Genomic DNA, 21,978 nt, shown 5'->3' on the forward strand with positions numbered 1-21,978 from the left:
AAGGAAAAAATTGACATGACTCTGCCTTCATATGAACTCTGTGCGAATCCTTGCTATACATAAATATATTTATTCAGGATATCTTGGTTAATTTTATTTTTAATCAAACAAAAAAGACATGGTCAACATTTTTTCGTAGGCCCTTTAGTTTCCGTAGGCCCGAGGCACAGTGCCTACTGCGCCCTTTTGGATAATACGGCTCTGGCTACAACGACGAATGTGTGAGCGGACTATCACCGGTGGTTGTTGCCTCACCCGCCATAGGAATGTGGAATTTCCACCACTGCCTGAGGGCCGCGAAGACAGACGTGACCGCAGGCGTCGATACTGCCCTCCGCCGAGAAGGTGAACCGCCGAGAAACGAGAGGCCACTCGGGGGGAAAAGGGTCATCGCGTTACAACTCAAAACTTTAATAAAAACTAATTTCTCTAGAAACTGCTTCTTTTACGTCACGTTCGCGTTTGTTGTCCTTCCCGGTTGGCTACGGCACGGTGCGAAGAAAGTTCAACGCGCGGTAACGTACAATCGGAAACGTACGGGTACACATTACAATCGTCACTCGAAGCTGCCACCTGTGTGCGTGTTGTTTGTTGAGTTTCAATAACGCCTCGCCGGGGTGGCACGCTCACACGACCAACCCGGGGGGGTCGTTGGAACCTGGGAAATTCCATCTTTAGGCCACGGACCACGGCAGGAACCTCTACCCCATCGCCTATGGGCAGGCGAACTCCGTTAGTCGCACCGACGGTAAAAAATTACATTTCTCAGCGGCCAATACGCGTGAACTCGTTTAACACCGTAGTCGTGGTAGTTGTCGGATTTCACGACAAATGTTATTCATGAGAGAGAGGGGGCGGAGGGGTGGTTTGATCGCGTGAATATATAACCTCACGGCACTCGAATTGTAAATGTTGCGGGGTTTACTCTCAAACACACCAGTTTTGCTGAACTGGTAACCAATTCATTGGCATGTTGGGAATAACGACACATTTATATTTACGGGATCTAACCCAAACCCCCGCCCCCCCCCCCTCGATTACGAGTTAACTACTCGATAACCCCAATCGTTACCAAGCAGTTATCGCGCATCATACGCAATGGAGTTATCAGACAACGTTCCGCCGACGCCACCACAGCTTTATACCGTCGAGCCAAACATCCGTTCGGGGCTTCGTGTGGACTCCCGGCGACGACAAACGGTGATGATTTGGGGGGAAGAGGAAACTAGAAACGCTTGGAACATTACGAAATAACTTCTCACGAGAACCCCTTAAACCAACCATCCAACCGCCTTTCTCCTTCGCTGTATAAAACACGAGCAGCTCCGCTGTCCACTCCAACAACTCGCCTCGCTCACACCACCGCGACCGATTTCGAACGCAGACGCGAGCGAGCGCGCTGGTCGAGATTCCGTACAAATCGACGCCGGCGAAGGGTCGGAGAAGCGGTGGGCGGCGATGATGCATCGCAAGCGGTCGTCTCTCGATTATCTGGGGTCATGGGAGGAGGTGGAGGGAGGAGGAGGGGAGGGGGGCACAGGCACGCCTGGACACAACAAAAACACGCGGATAACGCAACAACAAAAAACACGAACGAACGTCGTTCTGCTCGTCTACGGAGAGTTTTGCGTGGTTGGGTGTGGGGGGTGTGAAGGCATCGCCGTGGGTCGTCGCCTGCCTCTGAAAGTAGTCGGGGGTTCACTTTGCCCCCCACTGCCCCGACACGTGACCACGTCTATAGTCACGTGCCGGGCACCGAGTCACTGACCCCCCCCGCAACCCACATCGACGAGTGAGGAGCAGCGGCTGATTATGATTCAAAGCAGCCACGGGCGAGGAGGTAAGAAATGTGAACGAGCCGATATGACCGAAGATTCATTACACTGGTCAACAAAAAAAAATTCTGGCCTGGACTTTTGCAGCTGTTTTAGACTAATTTCAGGGTGCTGATTCCAAATAATCTGATCTCAGATTTGCTCTATCACATAATTTTTTATGCTATCGGCATACCCCATTTTCATTGATTTTACCCGAAATTAACTCTGTCACTTATGATTGCAAGTTATTACGAGTCAGCGACTGTTTTAGTGTTAAAATATGGTGCTGTATTTTTAGGAAACTGTGTTTATAATATCATTTTATGTAGATATCCACATTTATTTAATATTTTTCTTCTGCAGTTTTTATTGAAAATGCAATATTTGATATCTCAAAAACCTGATGTGATAAGACAAAAACTGATGCCAGATTTGGAATCAGCACCCCAAAATTACCTTAAAACCGTTGGAATACCTTATGCCAGAAAAAGTGTGTAGACCAGTGTTATTGGTCTCTGAAAACACATCCAAGGCTTTATTTATACCGGCACGATCTAACCCAAACCTGACGCTGACGGATATTTATTTTATTATTATTACTTTAGTTTATTCCGTAAGCTGGATTAATCGCCCCGCGCGTAACAGGGAGAGTTGACGCTTCAAGACGGCCGTCAGGCGACGGGTAAGACTTGATTTGAAGCTTTCGTGACTGCAGGAATCCATGATCTTTGGTTCTTTCGGTAAAGTCACGTGGGTAGAAAATAAATCACGACGTTTCGGGCGCAACACAAGCGTCCGTCGTGATTTATTTCATACCTACGTGACTTTACCGAAAGAACCAAAAAGTATGGCTAAGACTGTTAAACAACAACAAACATAAACACCAGCTCTCCGCCTCCCCCACCACCCCCCTCCGTGAACTTTTTGCAGGCAGCAAACTCAGCGCCTTCCACTCGACGAGACGGGGCTGAGCGGAACCGTCAGACGACCGCCCGCCGTGGCCTACGAAGGCCGCCTCTGCTGCCTTGCGTGACGCGTGAACAGACAACGCGGCTCCCAAGTCTACAGGACTCGGGGAATCTGGTGGGCTTGGGTGGGAGACTAACGCTATTTTATTTTTATTTTACCAGTTAATTTTTTCAGAAGGGAACCCCCGGCTATCACAAATGACAGCTCAACGATTTGGCCCAACATCATCATCATCGTCGTCGTGTGGAAATGTACGGCAGCCAAACACTCTCAAAGCGCGTGCGTGATGTCCAATCCAAAATGTGGAGGGGGGAGGGGGTTACCGGAGGCACTGGGAGAAAAGTCCACGCGACCACGGGGAGAGAGACACGCAAACTCCAAATATACAGCAGGCGTCAGGGTCGGGATCGAATCCACGATCTCCTGTATACCAGGCGAGGGAGTTAACATCTCCTCGCCACCGTAGGGGGGTGGAGGTCATGTCTTGTACAATACAAACATTGCGGTTTCAACATAAACCAGCGTCACGCGAACTCTGGTCATCCTCGCAGCAACGGCTTTTGGCTATGCGTCGAACAAAGACGGTCACCCGCATCGCTCGCTTTCAGATCGGCTTCTGTGGCCGTCTGGAACGCTCTTCCTTGCGATGTTAGAAAGCCCGCTGGGAGATCGAAGCGAAGGTTAAAAAAAGTTAAATAAATACAAAACAGTTTGGCACGCCGGCTTTCTCGACCAATATTATCCACAGAAGGTTTTTTTTGGGTTAGATCGCGTAAAAATATAAACATGTCGTTAACCCCGCACCACCACCACCGGACACAGCCAATCAACTCAGGTTTGTCACGTGAACAAAAACGTGGCAATTAGTCGCGACTTCACAATTCCGGCAAAACCGCCCGACGAGGCTGCCAGCCAATCACCAGCCTCACCGTCGCACTCGAACTGTGAAAACGCTGTGGGGGGTTCTCTCCTCTCTTCTCGACACCACCCGGCACACGCGGGGGCACTCCGGCTCACGCGCATGGCAAATGAGCCGGGGAGGGGGTGTGGTAGGGGGGAGGGGGTGGTGGTGAGGAGGGGGTGGTGGGGGGGAAGGCGGTGGGGAGGGATGGGGGAGAGGGATAGGGGTGGTGGGGGAGCGGGTGGGGGAGGGGATGGGGGGTGGGGAGGGAAGGTGGGGGTGACGGGGAGAGATGGGGTGGTGGGAGGGATGAGGGAGTGGTGGAGGGGTTGGGGGGGGTGGGGGGGATGTGGGGGGGGGTGGGGGGGATGTGGGGTGGGGTGGGGGATGGGGGGTGTACCCTTGCTACCGGGGGTACTCCGACGCCGATCCGGGCCTCGCGGCCCCAACTCTGTAGTTCGAGCCCCAGGCCACTTCAAAGTGCTTCTTGGCTCGGGCGGCGGGGGGAAGTTCCTGTCAAGTTCCTGGTTGTTACCGAGCCGAGCCGGAAGGCCGGACGGGCGCCCAGCAGGAGGTCGAGACCGACTCCGCTGCCGCGTCTAACAAATTGAACATCTGTAACAAAGCAGACCAGGTGTGTAGTGTACGGACAAATGGGGGTAGCGCGCAGGCGATGATGCACGCGATGATGCACGCATGCCACGTGGCGGGTGAAGGGCTCACGACGGGGTTGAATAAAGGGTTGACGGTATGGGGGGGGGGGGGTTCACGAAGGGGGTTAGTGATAGCGGCGACTGGCTCACGAAAGGGCGAAAAGAGGTTTGACGAAAGGGTTAACGAGAGGGTGACTAAAAGGGGTTCAAGGAATGGTTTACGAAAGGGTTGACGGACAGGGTCAAATAAATAGTTGACTTGTCAGGGTTAACCACAACGGTTGCAGGTGTCCCGGTTTTACCCGCCCCCGTTAACCCCGAAGCACCGCGTGAGTGGCTGCCCCACTCTGCCCTGCGCCACACGGGGCGAGCGGTGCGGGCCGTCACCGAGAGGGCGCGCACGAGATCACGTGGAGATGGCAGGCGGCGTCGTCAACGCAGGTCGCGCACACGTGCGTCCCGCTTGGGTTACGGACGCTGCGTAGCGGAGTGGCCCCCTTGTTTTGTGTAATCGGGAAGCGTAGACGCCGAACCTCAAGACGCTATTCCTCACACACCACACAACGCTGCCCACGATTTCATCGTCGATCGTAAAATAACTTTTTTTTTTAAACGTTTCCCCCCCAAAATCCTCTCTCTCTCTCGCCTCTGTCCGCGTCACCGTCGCCACTTACAAAAACGGACGCGGTCCACCCCCACCCCGTGTCCCTCCAGCGCCCCTGCCACCCACCAACCACCAACCACTCTATAATTTACGTAGCAAAACTCGAGAGATTTATTTGCGCCGTCCGGGGGAATCTCGCAAGTGCCGGCGACGAGCGAGAGCCACGCTGGCGCGTCGTCAACGCGGCTCGGCTGTTTTTTTTTTACGGATACTCGGCGCAACAAACGAAGCAGCTGCCAAACAACACAAGCAGCGACACCACCGACGCAATAATAACTTAAGACAGCGAGGGGGGGGGGGGGACGACGACCTCCGAGTGGCACGGTGTGTGGCGCCAATGCCGGGCACTGTCGTTCCACCGAATCGTCGCTGCCACCCGATGACGGCACGGTGCTCGCCGCAGCATCGCCAAGAGAACACGGCACCAACCGGCCGTGGTGCCACACACAGCGACGTCAGGAGGACATGGCAATGCCACCGCCATTTGCCAGCGCCGCCCCCGTGTGAAATCGCCACCGTGCTTCAGTCAACTGGCGGGCCGAAGAGAACTTCGAGGCGGGGGTTACGGGGGTGGTGAGAGCGGTCGCACCGCCGGACTCATCGCGCCCTCTCTCGTCACCGCGGGCTTCAGCGCGTCTCCCCTCTCCCGCCCTCCACGGCAGCCCAAGCCTGCTTCCCTTAGTCCACTACGATCAACGGTAGCGACGAATTCACTCGAACATTTTAAACGTGCGCGCGCGCGAGAGAGAGCTGCCATGAACGTGTGATATTTTCTAAAAAAATTAAATTAACATTTCAAGACCTTCCTTCAGCCTCCGCACCCCCCCACCCACCCACCCCCCCACCCACCCTCTTCACCTTCACGACAATGGTCACACACGTGGGCGCAGATGAACGGAACGTCCAGAAATAAACGGAGCAGGAGCGGTCGGAAGATGCGGGCAGCAATTCCGACCGCACGCTAAGAAACGACACGCAACGGTGTTGCGGTGGCGGACGTCTTTCGAGTAGACGGACATCAGATCGATCCGAGCAGGAGGAGGTGGCGAGACAGACCGTGCGGAGGTACGAGGTACGCCCACCCCCCCCATCGGTCAGCCAGACGCTCGGAACAGGGGGGGGGGCTCTGTCCGGGCCGCCACACGTTCCCAAGAACCCGTCACACGTCTGCCGCTGCAAGAGAGGGCGCTCTCGACCTACGTGCGTGCTGAACTTCTTTCGCGCTGCACTTAGCACGGCCGCGATAAATCGGAGGTGCGGCGTCGTCGCCCGCGTACCGACGTGTCCCCCCCCCCTCTAGGACCCGATTAGCGCGACGGAGATGCTCCCAGTGACGGATATCACTGGGAGCATCTCCGAAGCAGCAGAACTCAGGCAGTGTGGATTCTAGGAGGGGAAATTGTAATTTTTAGTTTGTTGTACATCAGAGAAAATACAATCCATTTTTTTCGCGTCTCTTAACGTACGGCCAGATTTAAAACGCTTTGAACTTCGGGAACGCCCATTCTCTTGTAAGTTTCTCAATATCACCGCTGGCCTCGGGGGGGCAGTGGGGCCCTACGGAACGAAGTCCCGTGCGTGGCCGCAGCGTGGGGCCCTAGATCTCCCCACCCCCCACCACCCCCACCACCCCCCCCCCCTATGCGTTCGGCGGTATGAAGAAGCATTCCTAGTTACGTGCATTTGGTCCGGAGGCAAGTGTTTCGTAATCGCTGCGTGCCGGTGCGTCATCAGCCGACCGGTTCATTGAAGTGAAACGCCACGGGCCGTTACCGCTGCTGCCGGGCGTCCGCCCACCGCTGAGACGGTGCGAGCGAGGTGACGTTAGCACGCGTGCACGCAAGTGCCGAGCATAGACCGGTCTACTGGAGCCCCTTCGCACGCACGCACACGCACGCCTGCATTGCTGCAACACAAGGCAGTTGGATCAAGAACGGCTCGTGAACCGGATCAGAAATCTTCTCCTCTCGTGAGCCACTATTGTTGTTATGTATTCTGTAGAGCCATTGTCGCTGGTTTAAACTCTGAACCCCGCCCCCCCCCCAAAGCCCTCGTCATATTCTGTCAGAGCCGACCTCGGCAAAAATTGTTGGGGAGTTGGGTCTCTGTATCATTCTTGTCAAGAGGCCGCCCCCCCCCGCCTCCACCCCCCAAGGCTATGACACGTCTTGTCATAGCCGTCACGTGTCTATGGAGGCTTGGCACAGCGGGCGTGTGGTGGGGGCAGGTGGGGGGGTAAATCTTGTAATCTATGCACCTCTAAGCGCAACGGCGTCTTCCGGACCCACGACAGACTTCCGCCAACTCACGTAGCAGCGGCAGCACGAGAATCATGGCACACTTCAAAATAAATACTCCAAGAAACAAAAATAAACCACCACAGCTCTCGTCTATAATTAGGCTCCAGCATTTAAATAATGGGGCAGGGTAAGCCAGCTGCGACAGGGACCTGGGGGCATTTTGTTTCGGCGCAAAAGAAAATACTTTAATATCAAGATTGCGGGACGACTCGCCTCCGACCCCAACGGAGGCTTTTTTTAGTTCACGAGAGCAGACGTTAAAAACGGCTCATTTACACTCAGAAGCAACACAAACAACTTAAATAAATCCTTGCATTGCAATTTATAAATAGGTGGGAGATTGTACAAAATCAACTGTGCAGCCTTGAAAACAATTTCTTAAATACCAATACAAAAAAAAACGAACTCAATTTGCATCCAAAATGAAACAGCGCCGTGCCCTTTACGGCTTCGAAATGTAAAAAAAATAACCACACACACACACACACCCCGCGGGCGACAATTTGTCACAACGCGACGTTCGGGGGACGTGGTCCTTCCCCCTCCTCCTCCGTCGCGATCCTCACGACCCCCCCACACCCCCGTGACGCTGCGGTGCGGTTCATGCGCGGACGACCGGGGGGGGGGGTCTGGGGTTGGTGGGGGGGGGGGTCAGCCAGTGGCAGTGTTGATGCAGTCGGCACTTCGAGCCCCGTTAGGCTATTCGATGCACAACCTGTGTGATTTTTATTATCTTTTGATATTTTTTTTATCTTCGAGGATAAGATCGCCATTGCGGCCAAAAGCTTTCCGCCCACCTCTGCCAGACACGCGACCCGATAACCTCTAAGGTCTGACCTCGACAGTCTCCCGCCACCATCCCACTGCTCGCTCATCAGATTCAAACTCCACTGGATTTTATCTTAAGTTTTCGTCCGTGCATTTCGTTCGCAGGTCGGCAAATGCTCCCACGTGTCTCGCTTTCACGGAAATCCACACAGGTTGTTGACAAATAGCCTAAGCCCCGAGACTAAACAGGACTGGAATGTAAACTCCATGAACACTGGCCGGGGCGGGGGAATGGGTCGAGTGGAGGGACCCAAGTCGTTCGTTGCGCACAGCCCCTCGACTGCCCCAAGAGCCCCCAGTGGTGTTGCGGGGCAGTAGGGGGCCGGGGCGTAGCGAGCGAGCGACCGGGCGACAGAGCGACAGAGCGACCGAGCGACCGGGCGACCGGGCGACCGGGCGACCGGGCGAGCGGTTGACCGGGCGAGCGGTTGACCGGGCGAGCGGTTGACCAAGCGACCGGGTGAGCGGTCGCCCGGGCGACCGGTTGACCGAGCGACCGGGCGAGCGGACGACCGAGTGACCGGGCGAGCGGGCGACCGGTTTACTGGGCAACTGTGCGACCGGGCAAGAGAGCGACGACTCGGCACGGAGAGCCACGGGGGGACGAGACGGGCGAGCGATCGAGCGCGGTGGGGGAGGGGCGGCGAGCGATCGCGCGCACATTCGGGGCGACCGCTGGCGGGCGGCCTTCTCAGTCGACGGGGCTTTGGAAGATGAGGCGCACGAAGCCCTGCTCGCCCGTGAGCTGCGCGGCGCAGAAGGGGCACGTGGCGTGGAAGGCGTGCGTGCCGTGGGGCAGCGGCACGGCCGCCCAGTAGCGCGCCGTGCGCTCCGAGCACACGTGGCCGCACGGCGTGAGGGCGTGCGTCGGGGCCTCCCCGTCCACGTAGAAGCCGGCCTCGCAGCCCAGCGACAGGGCCACGTAGGGCCCCAGCGAGCGGCACACGGGGCACTCGCGCCGCTGGTCCTGCTGCTGCTGCTGCTGCTGCCACGCGGCCCCCGTCCCCCCGGCTCCCGCGGCGGCGGCGTCCTCGCGCAAGCCCCAATCGTGGCGGCCGTGCACGTGGCCGCACGTCAGGTAGGCCCAGGGCTGTCGAGCGTCGGGCCGGGCGACGTAACGGCCGCCCCCTCCCCCCGCGGCGCCGCCCATGCGCCGCTGCTGCTGCTGCTGGGCGGTGCTGGGGAAGGCCAGGGTGTTGAGCCCCACGGGGCACTGCGGCCGAGCGGCGTTCAGCTCCTGGCGCAGCAGCTCGATGTGCCGCACGGTGGGCGAGCGGCGCAGGCCCTCGGCCGTGCGCCACAGCAGCGTGGCGCCGCACAGGTCGACGAGGGAGCCGTCCTGCAGCTCGTTGCTCTCCGTCTCCACCTGGACGGGCCGCACACCGCATGGGGGGGGTGTGGGGTCAGGGAGGGTGGGCGCTGCATGTCTCGGTGGCGAGATGTTAACTCCCTCGCCTGCAGGAGGTCGTGGGTTCGATCCCGACCCCGACGCCTGCTGTATATTTCCCTCTCCCCGGAGGCGTGTGGGTTCTTCTCAGAGTCCTCCGGTTTCTCCCCCACCCCCCACGTTTAGATTCACGCATTTAAGAGTACTTGTGTAATGCGGGCGTAAATGGGTGGGGCGGATATGACGATCCGAGAGGGAGGAGTCAGGGTCACGAGGGGGAGAAGTTATAGCGGGGAGACAGGAAGCCATCTGGGTCAGTCGGGGGAGTGAAGGGTGGTGAACACGTTGGGTGGTCGCCGTGCCTCAGCCTGGTGGCTGAGGGGCTCATGACGGCGCCAGCCAGCGGGGTGGAAGAGAGAGTGGAGGATTGAGGTTGGAGATGGCGAGATCGCCACAGAGGCCACGAAGGGCTGAGGTAGGAGATGGCGAGATAGCCACAGAGGCCACGAAGGGCTGAGGTAGGAGATGGCGAGATAGCCACAGAGGCCACGAAGGGCTGATGTTGGGAGGTGGCGAGATCGCCACGCACGGAGGAACAGGGAGCAGCGATGGAGCTGCTGTGAGAGCAGCCAGAGGGCTGCACCAAGAGCCTGCAGCGGAGCTGCAGGAGCGCGGAAGGCTACGGGAGCGAAGGCAGATGTGGAGCTGCCAGGCAGAGAGTCTCAGGAGGAGTGCCGTGAGGGAAGGAGAACGCGAACCCCAAATAAAGGACACGGAGTCAGAGAGAAGCGTCTGAGTCCTTTATTACACTGGTGTCAGAAGTGAAACGGCATCTCAAAACAACTGAGAAAAAAAAAAAGAATATCCCTGCGCCATCATCTGCTACATCATCCGACGACGACGACCTTCCTCAGACGGTGGACCTGCCTGCGATGGAAGAGGAGATCCGTGCTGGAACGAGTACGGGTCCGGGTGAGCAAGGTGTCGCCGCGTCGGTGGACTTGTCTGTGCCGGAGGACGCCAACTTACGATGGAGACAGATGGCGGCGCAGATGGAGACCTTGAAAATCGTGCTGGCGCAACTGTGTGAGTTCACCACGCCAAGGACGACGTCGGGGAGGCCCGGTGGTGATCCGCAGGCCTCCGCCTTTCCTGCGCTGCCAGCGCCATTTGCCACGTGGCACAAAGACGCCATCTTGGGCGTGGCAGGGGAGAAACGGCGGGAAGCCGCCATCTTGTCTTCACCGCGGCGGGAGGACGCCGCCATCTTCAACATCGCGGCGGAGAGGCAGCCTTCCGCTGCCATCTGGAGGTGCCGCGGGGTGAGCAGCCTGCTGTGAGCTGCTGTTTTTCGAGGGGGTGCTGCGAGGAGAAGACGCCGATTCTGCAGCTGCTGGGGCGGGAGCTTCCCGTCCTGGCTCGGGTGCGTGACAACGGAGCAGTCAAGTCGCCGAACGAGTTCTGCGAGGCGTCTCAAGTTGCCACCCTGCCGTCCTCTTCTTGCTGCAGCCCCGGGCGAGTCGTAACGATACGCACCCGGCCTTAACACGCACCTCACCCATCTTTCGAGGGCCGGGGGGCTATTTTGGTTTTCTCTTATGACTCGATTGTGCGGAGCGCGGTTCGGACTGTGTGTGTATGTGTGTGTAATAACGATGAACGCGCTATCTGCTTGTTGCTTGGTGTCAATATAAGTGTGTGCGTGTGTTGAGAATGGACGGAGAGTCTGCTGTGTTGCTGAGTGTCAAATAGTGTGTGTGCGCTGCTGCATGGAGTTGTTATCTTGATGGTGAAGTTAATTATTAACTTGGGAGCGTCGGGTATCCTGTGCTGTACCATCTCGTGGGTTACCGTGCGCGATGGGCTTAATTGAAAAAAAAAAATTTTTTTTGGTGTATTGTGCTGCGAGGTGCTGTGTGCGATGCGGTTGTTGCAAGAGAGAGAATATTTGTGTTGTTGCTGCAAAGCTACGACAGGATTAATGGTGTGTTGGTTGCCTGCAGATCTGTTTGCTATTGTGCTTAAATGTACGCGTGTGATCGCGATATGCTGACTGCATGTGCTGTTACACCGTTCTGTACGGTTATGGGGTGCGATGCAGTGGTTGACTATTGAAATTGGATTGTTATTATATTGTGCGTACCTGTTGGGAATTGGTAACAAATTCGAGGGGGACCCAAAAATTTGGTTGTATGGGTGTTGTGCACACGAGATTGCGTGTATATTATAGGGGTAATTGAGCTTTTTGAAAATGAGGGTGCGCGATGACGCCGTTGTGGGTGGCTTAGATGTTAATGCTAATGGGATCATAAATGGGCGCCAAGTGGCGTCGCGTATTCAGTTGATTGCATGCAGCCACGAGTTGCTTTGCGAGTTGGGTTGTGTAACTAATGTGGTTGGTAAAATATTGGTTAAAAATTCCCCGATATGACTGCTGCGCGCAGCAAGCTGGGGCTGTGCGTCTATCGTTGTTGGGGTTGTTACAATAAGACGGGGGATGCATTTTGTGACCCCCAGCATAGGGAAGCTGGGGTGCACGAATGGAGAAAACTGGCCACGTGTTCGCACGTTGGGCCGCCATTTTGCGCGCACGCGGGGTATGGCGACGATGCGCTTTGCGGAAAGGGCCGCCATTTTGAGTGCGCGCGAGATATTGCGCGAACGCGCTGGGCGAAGGGGGACGCCATTTTGAGCGCGCGGGATAAACCGAGGTGGGGCAAATATTCCATCTGTTATGCCTGCCATTGTTGATTGGGTGATGCATGAGTTGTGGTCACATCGGCCTATGGCTGATGGCTGACCTGACAGCCCGGAGGCGAAACCTCCGTGGTATGTCTTAAACTAATGGGCCATGTGCTCATATGGCTCGGGGAGTCATGGTTCAGTTGTGCGGTGGCAGACTGAACCTGGTGTGCCTGGGGCTCACGGGATCTGGGTTAGGGTGTTATTGTCTCTATAAGAGAACATTGCCCCGTGGGGGGAGTCCATGGGGTCTGGCATTGCCGGGGGATGAACCTTCCCTGGGCTATAAAGCATCAGGCTATACGAGGCTGGTGTGTGTCCATCTCTGATGGGATAGTAAGGGAGGAGCATGGCCGAGTTGCTGCTCATCCCCGAAATTGCACTAGCTGAGAGTATGGTCAGTGGATGTTGCTGTGGGTTGACGACCACGGTGGGGGTTAGGGCGAGTTAAACGTTACCGCTGGGGAGCGTGGCTCTCTCCACGCGAGGGTGTGCGACTGGGGGCTTTGCTGAGAGTGACCGTGGGTACATGCTGTGTACGTGCGATGTCTGTGCTGGTCCTCAAGGGAGGATTGCTGGTGGGTAAGAGCAGGAAATTTTGTTGTTGTTGTTGTTGTCACGTGTAAATAATATTGTTGTTAAAATGTAAATACTGGGGCATCCATCGCGTTTATTTTGGGTATTTATGGGGGTTTTTTTTAAGCGGGCCGGATTTACATCATCTCCACTACCCTGGGGCCGGGTGGCTGTCGTGTACGACATGTGGATGTGCGTTGTGTTGTGCCTCAGGGGATTGGATTCTCCTTCTCGTCACAGATCTTCAGTGCCTGCCACACTGGGTGTTACCTGGTGTGCTAACTGGACGAGGACTTGAAGGAGCGATTGAGCGCCTGTTCGTCATTCCTGCTCTACCAGTTGCTCTTTGACGTTGGACTTGGGCCGAGCGGATGGAACTGCAACATGGACACGCACTAAAACACCACATTCCTGGGTTGTGCGCGTTGGCCGTTCTTGCGTGTCAGTTGCCGTTGTTGTGCATTGTGCCATTCTTATTCTTGTTGTTGTTGCGCGGAGGACAGGCCGGTGTTCTGTTCCAGTTCCTGATACCTCCCCTTTCGTTACTTGTGTTGTTGTTCTTATAATCTCCGTTGTGTCTGGGGGACTCCTGATTGTGATGCCTTCGCCCGCATTATTTTGTTCTGTTTCAGCCGAGGACGGCTGGAATTTTCTCTACGGGGGAGGGTAGTGTAATGCGGGCGTAAATGGGTGGGGCGGATATGACGATCCGAGAGGGAGGAGTCAGGGTCACGAGGGGGAGAAGTTATAGCGGGGAGACAGGAAGCCATCTGGGTCAGTCGGGGGAGTGAAGGGTGGTGAACACGTTGGGTGGTCGCCGTGCCTCAGCCTGGTGGCTGAGGGGCTCATGACGGCGCCAGCCAGCGGGGTGGAAGAGAGAGTGGAGGATTGAGGTTGGAGATGGCGAGATAGCCACAGAGGCCACGAAGGGCTGAGGTAGGAGATGGCGAGATAGCCACAGAGGCCACGAAGGGCTGAGGTAGGAGATGGCGAGATAGCCACAGAGGCCACAAAGGGCTGACGTTGGGAGGTGGCGAGATCGCCACGCACGGAGGAATAGGGAGCAGCGATGGAGCTGCTGTGAGAGCAGCCAGAGGGCTGCACCAAGAGCCTGCAGCGGAGCTGCAGGAGCGCGGAAGGCTACGGGAGCGAAGGCAGATGTGGAGCTGCCAGGCAGAGAGTCTCAGGAGGAGTGCCGTGAGGGAAGGAGAACGCGAACCCCAAATAAAGGACACGGAGTCAGAGAGAAGCGTCTGAGTCCTTTATTACACTTGTACTTGGCTGCACACGGTGATAAGTCACTCTGTTGAGCTATCATTTGTGGCTTTTGAAAACGCGCTACATAGCTCAGTGGGCTTAACCTGGTCCAAAAAAAGAATTGCTTCAATCGTTTAACAGTCGTCTCCCGCTGAATCCTGGTGACCTCCAGCTGGGTCGTGGTGACCTACTGGCTGGGTCGTGGTGACCTCCGGCTGGGTCGTGGTGACCTACGGCTGGGTCGTGGTGACCTCCGGCTGGGTCGTGGTGACCTCTGGCTGGGTCGTGGTGGCCTCTGGCTGGGTCGTGATGACCTCCGGCTGGGTCGTGGTGACCTCCCGCTGGGGCGACTGAATACATTTTTTTCTGCTCGCGATTACACGTTGTCGATTTGTGGACACCAAGCATGATGGGCGAGCGCTCATGGCTGCTTGGGCACACACGCTTGCAGGTACGGGGCTGCCCGTGTGAGGACGTCACACAACAACGAAACAGAGACCCCCCCCGCCCGTGTAGTCTTCACGGACTGTTGGGGAAAGTGCCGCTAGTGAATTAGCACCTAATGCCGGCATGGCGCACGAGGTGTTTGGTGGCGATGTTTACACATTGCAACCAGGTCAACCTAGGGGAGGACCAGGACAGGTTCAGATAATAATCATCACCCGTGTTGGCCATGAGCGGGAATCAAACTCGAATCACCGGGTCCGAAGCAAGCGCGCTAACCGCTGCGCCACCACTCCTCCCACACACACGAACACAAACATAGAAAAAAATCCCCTAGTATAGCCTCAACAGATTGTTGTGGCAAGTGCTGTTAGCAAGCACCTATGAAGGTCAGCACGTACACACACATGTATCGCGAGATGTGAACGTGCAGTGCCGGCCCGAGAGAGGCACGGCGTGCGGTGTAACAACATCACGGACACCGCAGTGATGTGGGTGTAGTACCGGCCCTATAGGGGTTTGGTGAGCGCTGTTTGATAGCGCTGGATTGCACCATGCTTGGCGTGCAGTGCCAGCCCCTACAGGACACGGCGTGTGAGTGCCGGCCCTAAGAATGAGGTTACAAAAGGCCATGGCACTCTGGTTGACCCGGGAGGACATGTGACCAGTTAAGTCTACAAAGGGGCCCCAAGTGGGGGCTGGGGGTAGTCACGTGGTCGGGATCCAGATCCTTCCCGAGGATTCTGGAAGGTGGTCGTGGCCAAGGGCGGAGTCAGCCACGCCGCAGAGGATAAAAGCCAGGTCCCCCAGAGGGACCGGGGCTGTTGTTGTTCATCCTGGAAGAAGCCTTCGTCTACGTTCTACGTCCTACCGAGTCTCCAACACGTGGACCTGGGCCGAAGCTGTTAGTCCCGGTCCGTAGTAGCAGTTACGTTGTAACTAGTGTAGTTAGCCTGGTGGTCACCACCATAGGTTGTTATTCTGTTAAGAGGGAAGTTACCCCGTGTGTTGGAGTTAAATAAATGTGTTGCCTCCCGTAGCCTGGTCCGGCCTACTCGCGTGACGGGCTGCTGCTTACCCTCCCAGTCCCACTGCTTCTCCTAAACATCTTCTCTCCTTGTTAATCGCTGAACTTCATCGTTTTGGAAATCATCCTGGCCAAAACTCCCCAGACGTCGACGCCGCTGTTGTCGAGCTGGCAGGAGTCATACTCTCCGCGTCGCTTCTCATGCTCCATATACTTAGATCATCCATCTCTCTCCATGCATCCACTACCTCCCATCCTAATTCCACCATCACCTGGTACTCTCATCCATCTTTCATCATCACCCTCGTCAATACCTGTCATCTCCTTCCTTAGCCGCCCTCGGTCCGCCTTGACATCTACTTACGCTACTCTCGCTCCACCATTCCATCCGATCTAAGCCACGTCCCACCCCTTGCTAATCTTCAGCCCCCTCCCTTTCCCATTCTCCACCCACCGATCCCTCCACCCCGTGACTGCCAGTTTAAACCGGGGCTCTGGAATGCATGTTCCGTTTGCAAACAAAACTCTGCTTTGACCCTTGATGCATTTCTGTCCCTCCATCTTGAGATGCCTTCGCTCTCACCGAAACTTGGGTCTCACCACCACCCGATGCTGCCACTCCTGCTGCTTCTTGCCACTTGCATCTTTCTACGTGACGCCTTCTCGCCCTCTCTACGTGCTCAATCTTTGCCGTCTCTGTGTGTCTGTTCCTCCTCCTTGTGCTAAATCCACACCGTCTCTCTCTCTCTCTTCTCCCCCCGCGCCATTCACTGGAACAAACTTCCCCCTCCACATTAAGCGGTCACCTTCGCTCACGAAGTTTCCACTCCTCACTCAAAACTCGCACTTATTGTTGCCTAGCTGACCCCCACGACCCCTTCACGTCCGCCTCACAACCACCACCATTACTCCTCCCTCTTCATATTATCATTGCATGGCTATCACTCACGAACCCCGTTCATTCAATCCATTCATTGTCATTTACTGCCATCAATTTCACTTTCACCGAATTCACGCATCACAGATTTGTCCATTGCTTCCTCTCATCTATTTCATTCACCTCATTTCCACCATTACATTCACATACTGTACCGTTGTTAACTCTGTCTAAAGCTCCTTAGATAAGGCGCTTTCTACATTTTTTTAAAGATAACATCATGAAGGTTATTAATGATTGTTAGAAAACAGTCAGGGACTCTGAAAGCACGAAGAACAACCCAGAGCCCAGGCCTACTGATAGTATCAAAGGCCATGACCAGGTCAATAAAGCAGAGATGTAGGTCTTGTTGGAATTCCCAACACCTCTGCTATAGCAGACGGACAGAAAATATGGCATCTGTGCAGGACTGTCCTGGCCTGAAACCACATTGGGTCTCTGCAAGCTTCTCCTTAGAGTGCCTAGCAAGGAGATGTTGAATAATTCTTGGCAGGATCTTTTCAGGACCACAACAACCACAACAACTGCCATTCGCCACTAAGTGGCGGTGACGTCACCACGGCGCTTGTGCCAGGCTATGTGCACGTTAAGGCCACGTGAAGTGTCGAGCGCCCGCCGGCAGGAGGTCACGGGGCAGACCCAGGTGCCACGGGTCAACTGAGATGACTGGCCGATGCACCACCTCTGCCCCGTACTGTGGCACACAAATATCCCCCGTAAGCCTTAACAGACTGTAGGGGCAAGTGCTGTTAGCGAGCGCCTATGAAGGCCGGAACGGTACACGAGGGGGTGGGTGGCCAGCACCACGCCCGACCGCCTTTGTCTCCCCAGTGGCGATGTTTACACACCGCACCAGGTAGTCATTTAAGGCCGAGTCGACCTAGGGGAGGCCCAGGACCGGTTCAGATAATCGTCACTGGTGTTGGCCGTGAGCGGGAATCGAACCCGGGTCGCCAGGTTCATAGCACAGCGTAGCGCTAACCGCTACACTACCGCTCCCCACTGTGGCACACGCACACATACGACAACAACAACAAGCGCCATTCGCCACTAAGTGGCGGTGACGTCACCACGGCGCTTGTGCCAGGCCATGTGCACCTTGAGGCCACGTGAAGTGTCGAACGCCCGCTGGCAGGAGGTCACGGGGCAGACCCAGTTGCCACGGGTCGACTGACCGAGATGACCGAGATGACTGGCTGATGTACCACCTGTGCCCCCTACTGTGCCAACTTTCTGTGCTTTAGCCACAACGCACACACACGCACGCACACGTACGCACGCACACGCACACACACATCCGTACCAGGCAGCCGCGGTGCTGTGCGGAGCGCGTCTCGCGCAGCGTGTACACCTTGCCGCCCACCGACACCTCACGCCACACTCCGGGCTGCACCAGCTCGGACAGCTCGCCGCCACCGCCGCCGCCACCGCCGCCGCCGCCGCGTGGATGCATCACCAGCACGCCGTTCGTCGTGAGGCCGTCCATGGAGCCGTCCGCGTCGCGCCACTTAGTTGCACGCTCCTGTGCACACCAAGGTCCGGCAACCCCAACCCCCACACACCGGCACAGCCGTTAAACAGACCGTCGGGGCGAGCGCCATTAGCAAGCGCCTATTAAGGGTCAGCACGGCGCCCAGTGCCGATGTTTACACACCACACCAGGTCCTCATTTAGAGGCCGCGTCAACCTAGGGGAGAGGCTGAGGACCGGTTCAGATAATCGTCGTCTGTGTTGGTAGCCGTGAGCGGGAATCAAACTCAGGTGGCCGGGTTTGCATGCACGCACACGCACGCGCGCGCACGCACGCATACATTGGTGTAGCACAAGGCAGCTGGATCAAGAACCGCTTGTGTATCCGAACAGAAATCTTTTTTCTTGAGCCAGTTATTATATTAAGACAGAAACAGGAGGAGGATTTCTCCACAACTCTGTCGCCTCATGAGGCTGGTTCTAATTATCGGCATGTCACGGTACCCAAATTGTAAATGTTGTGGATTTACTCTCGAACACACACGCGGCTAGTGACCGAGTAACGAATTGGCACGTTTTGTTTACGTGACAAACCTTACCAATTGGCCGTATTGGGCAGTGGTGACATTAAAAACACATTTCTATTTAGGTGATCTAACCCCAACAAAATGCCATTATGGATTATTATTGTTATTATTATTTTTCTTTAGGTAGGCCCAGCCCCTTGAGGTATATTGCCCGAGCCTCTGGGCGAGCCGCTCACCCCGAGGAAGATGTTGTTGGAGGAGTCGAAGCCGGCGGCATAGACCCGGGCGCGGTGCGGCGGCGAGCGCTCGCACAGGATGCGGCACGCGAAGCGCGAGATGGTGCTCTGCGCCGTCGGGCTGTCGCCGCTGCCGGTGCTGCTGCCGCCGTCCCCGCCGCCGCCGCCCGGCGACTTCCGCGGCGCCGTGTCCATCACCACGAAGTCGACGGGAGCCTCGCCGGAGCGACCCACCTGCGTGGGCACGCGGGCAACCGTCACGCGGGCAACCGTCACGTGGGCAACCCTCACGTGTGCACCCGTCACACGGGCACCCGTCACGCGTGGGGAGACGGCGTGGGCAACCGTCACGGCGTGGGCACGGGCGTTCCCGCGCCAGGCCGCGAGCCGCGACGTCTTTTATTGGTGGCGGACGCCAGTGCGCGCGCTTCGCCGTTTACGGGAACGTCAAAACAATTGACGGGTCGGAACTGCGGCTCATCCGCTTGGCCGGGAGGCCCTTCTGCCATCCTGCCACCAGGGGGACCCCCCGCCGCCGCCCACCGGCCGCGGCCCGCCGAGGAGGCGTTGCCGGGAGACGACGGGGGGATCGAGCCGCGTTACGTCGACTCCGAGCGAAACCTCCCGAGGGTGGTGCAGTCGACGCTCTCTACAAACCACCTGCCGGGTCGCTATCTTCCACGGCCAAGCGAACCGCGACGACCTCAGAGGTCCGCAGCCGAAGTGTGGGAGCCTCACGAAGGCTTTCAGCCGACGGCGTTGGGCGAATCGCCGCCGCCTTGGCGCTAAACTTGGCTACGCTACGCGCCCTGCGGTTTGCGACACGCGCGTCGGTCCGGTCAAGATTCCGGGCTTCCTTTCACTTTCCACCTACGAAGGGGGTGACCGCAAATCTGGCACTGTGGGTGGTGCGGCTTAGACGTCGCTCCCCGGTGTCCGTCCACGCGGAGGCCGTCACGTCGACGTCTCTCTAGAGATCACGTCGCGCGACCCGCGGAGGAGACACGCGTTGCCCTGCCACTAGCGCGCACGCACAGGCGACGCACAGACGCAAACCCCCGTCGCAATCGCGCAGACGCAGACGCAGGCGCGGTCGGAGTCGCGTGCGGGGCAGGCGCAGACGTGGACACACCCGCACGGGAGCGGGGCGCGCTGGCGCGGTGGCGGTGGCGGTGGCTTCGGCAGGAGACGCGTCGGTGCTGGCTTGGAGACGCAGCAGACACATCGGCGGGGAGACGGGTCAGCGGGGACACGAAGGTGGCGACACAGCGGGGGGTGGTGGGGGGTGGGCGGGGACACGGGGGTGCCAACAACAGCATCGGCGCTGCGCACGACGGCCGGCGATCGTGCCGTCAGCTGTGAGAATTAAATATCAGTTCTAGTGCCACGTGACGAACACTGCTCTCTCGATGGCACGGCGGGTTGGATGGTCAGGGGGAATTGCTGCCCCCTCCCGTGCGGACCAGAGGTGACTCGAAGGGAACTCGCGAGGGTAGCTCTGCGGTATCCACTGGGGTGGGGCTGTTCTGTAACGCGGGAAGCGTTTGCGGCGCCCCCGGCGAGATTTCCCAACGGATCGTTTTGTCTCGACGACGACGCGACGATGGAGCGGCAACGCCGATCGGGGAGGGGGGGGGGGCGGCGTGAGCGGAGGCCGCTTCCGCTGATCTCACCAGGTACATGTCCTGGTCCGGGTCGTGGACGTACTCCACCACCACCACGTGGCTGCGCGAGAGGCCGTAGGAGATGCTGTGCTGCTCCTTGCTCGACACGGCCTGCGCGCACACGCACACACACACGCGCACACATTCATCCGTGTCCCGCACGCCCGTCGCTGCCTGCACCGTCGGCGATTTTACGGAGAACGCGCGATGCGAAACGGCGTAGGAGGAGGAGCGCCCCCCCCTCACACGGTTGGTTCAATTCCCTGTCGCGGCTAACGTCGGGGGGGGGGGGGCGGGGGGGCCTCGTGAGATACACCAAAGCGGTCACGGTCTGACTGCAGTGGGGAAGTATGGTCGACCGACCCCCCGTGGTTGACGTGGCGTGCGGAAGCTTTCATCCAGCGGTGGATTGTCAAAGGAACGTAAATTAATTTCTGTGCAGTTCCATAGGTTACGCAACTTCGGTGAATATTTGACACTCACCCTAACAACACATAGGGGGCATGTCACCTTGACGGTTCTGATGCCGCATACGTCAAAATGAATGCGCCATTACCACCACCATCCTAGCGTGGATGTAAAAAGTCAACGGTGGACAAATGCCGTTCGTGAACTACCAATCAGGAATGACAGCCCTGATCGGTTACCCATACTACGTGCGCAAGTAAAACAAATAAAATCCTTAGTGCACTCTACTCCACGATCACGTCCACAGTTTGAGACGTGTCCAGAATAAACGTACGGCCCGTCACCGGTGGTGGATCCGCGCTTTCGTTGAATGCAAGATTGGCATCTCTATTTGGCAAACGCGCGGTGTGCGAGCCCGGAGCGGCTGCGATCGCGAGAGATATGCGATTCTGCGGTTACGTTTCGATTTAAAGCTTTCGTGACTGCAGGGATTCATCTTCTTGGTTCTTTCGGTAAAGTCACGTAGAAGGGAAGTAATAAAATAATAAAAATAAAACATAATAAAATAATTCTCACGACGTTGCTTGCGTTGTAGCCGAAACGTCGTGAGAATTATTTTATTTTATGTTTTATTTTTATTATTTTATTACTTCCCTTCTACGTGACTTTACCGAAAGAACCAAGAAGATCTGCGGTTACGATTCCACTGGGATTATTCCCAACCTGTGGGCAGCTAAGCCCCCTCCTAGGGGGGCGGCTGAGGATCCCTGGGGGGGGGGGGGGGGGCAGCCGCGTCCACGTGGGAGGCTGGGTGCTGTCGTTTGACTTTTTTTATTTTTACGCCCATCTCTAAATAGGGGCTCGCTGCCAAATCTGCGGTACGGAGGATTTACCGTGAAGACACGCCAAGCGTGGGAACGGTGATCGACAGGGCGAGAGAGACCGAGTTGAAAACGAGACGCAACTGTGTCAACAAGCATCAGCATCATGACTCAACTCCCACCGGACATGCTCTGGCTTGCCCTCGTCCCGCGTTTAATAGAATTCCCCATCGGCGTCATCGTCGGGGTTTAAAATAAATAAGACGACGTCCGCCGCCTTCCTCGAGTTGGGGCTTGCCCAAAGGGTGCCGAGGTCACCGCAACGAGGAGGAGGGCAATCGATTCGGGAA

General features: G+C 57.0%; 1 protein-coding gene across 3 annotated transcripts in view; it reads right to left on the bottom strand.

Annotated features, from left to right (window-relative positions):
• Positions 1–381: 381 nt before the first annotated feature.
• The window catches only part of LOC133356287 (E3 ubiquitin-protein ligase pellino homolog 1-like), a 45,056-nt gene continuing 23,459 nt past the window's right edge, over positions 382–21,978 (bottom strand). For all 3 annotated transcript variants that reach the window (XM_061573719.1, XM_061573720.1, XM_061573721.1), the window contains exons 4-7: positions 20,409–20,510; positions 18,736–18,969; positions 17,806–18,024; positions 382–9,498 (exon numbers count right to left, since the gene is read on the bottom strand). In XM_061573719.1, the coding sequence (XP_061429703.1) occupies positions 8,824–9,498; positions 17,806–18,024; positions 18,736–18,969; positions 20,409–20,510 (1,230 nt within the window). In that variant the 3' untranslated portion in view covers positions 382–8,823. The remainder of the gene's footprint in view (positions 9,499–17,805; positions 18,025–18,735; positions 18,970–20,408; positions 20,511–21,978) is intronic.

The sequence above is a fragment of the Lethenteron reissneri genome, chromosome 53 (genome assembly GCF_015708825.2).
Source record: "Lethenteron reissneri isolate LAM-NWPU_2019-01 chromosome 53, ASM1570882v1, whole genome shotgun sequence".
In the NCBI taxonomy this organism is placed as follows: domain Eukaryota; kingdom Metazoa; phylum Chordata; class Hyperoartia; order Petromyzontiformes; family Petromyzontidae; genus Lethenteron; species Lethenteron reissneri.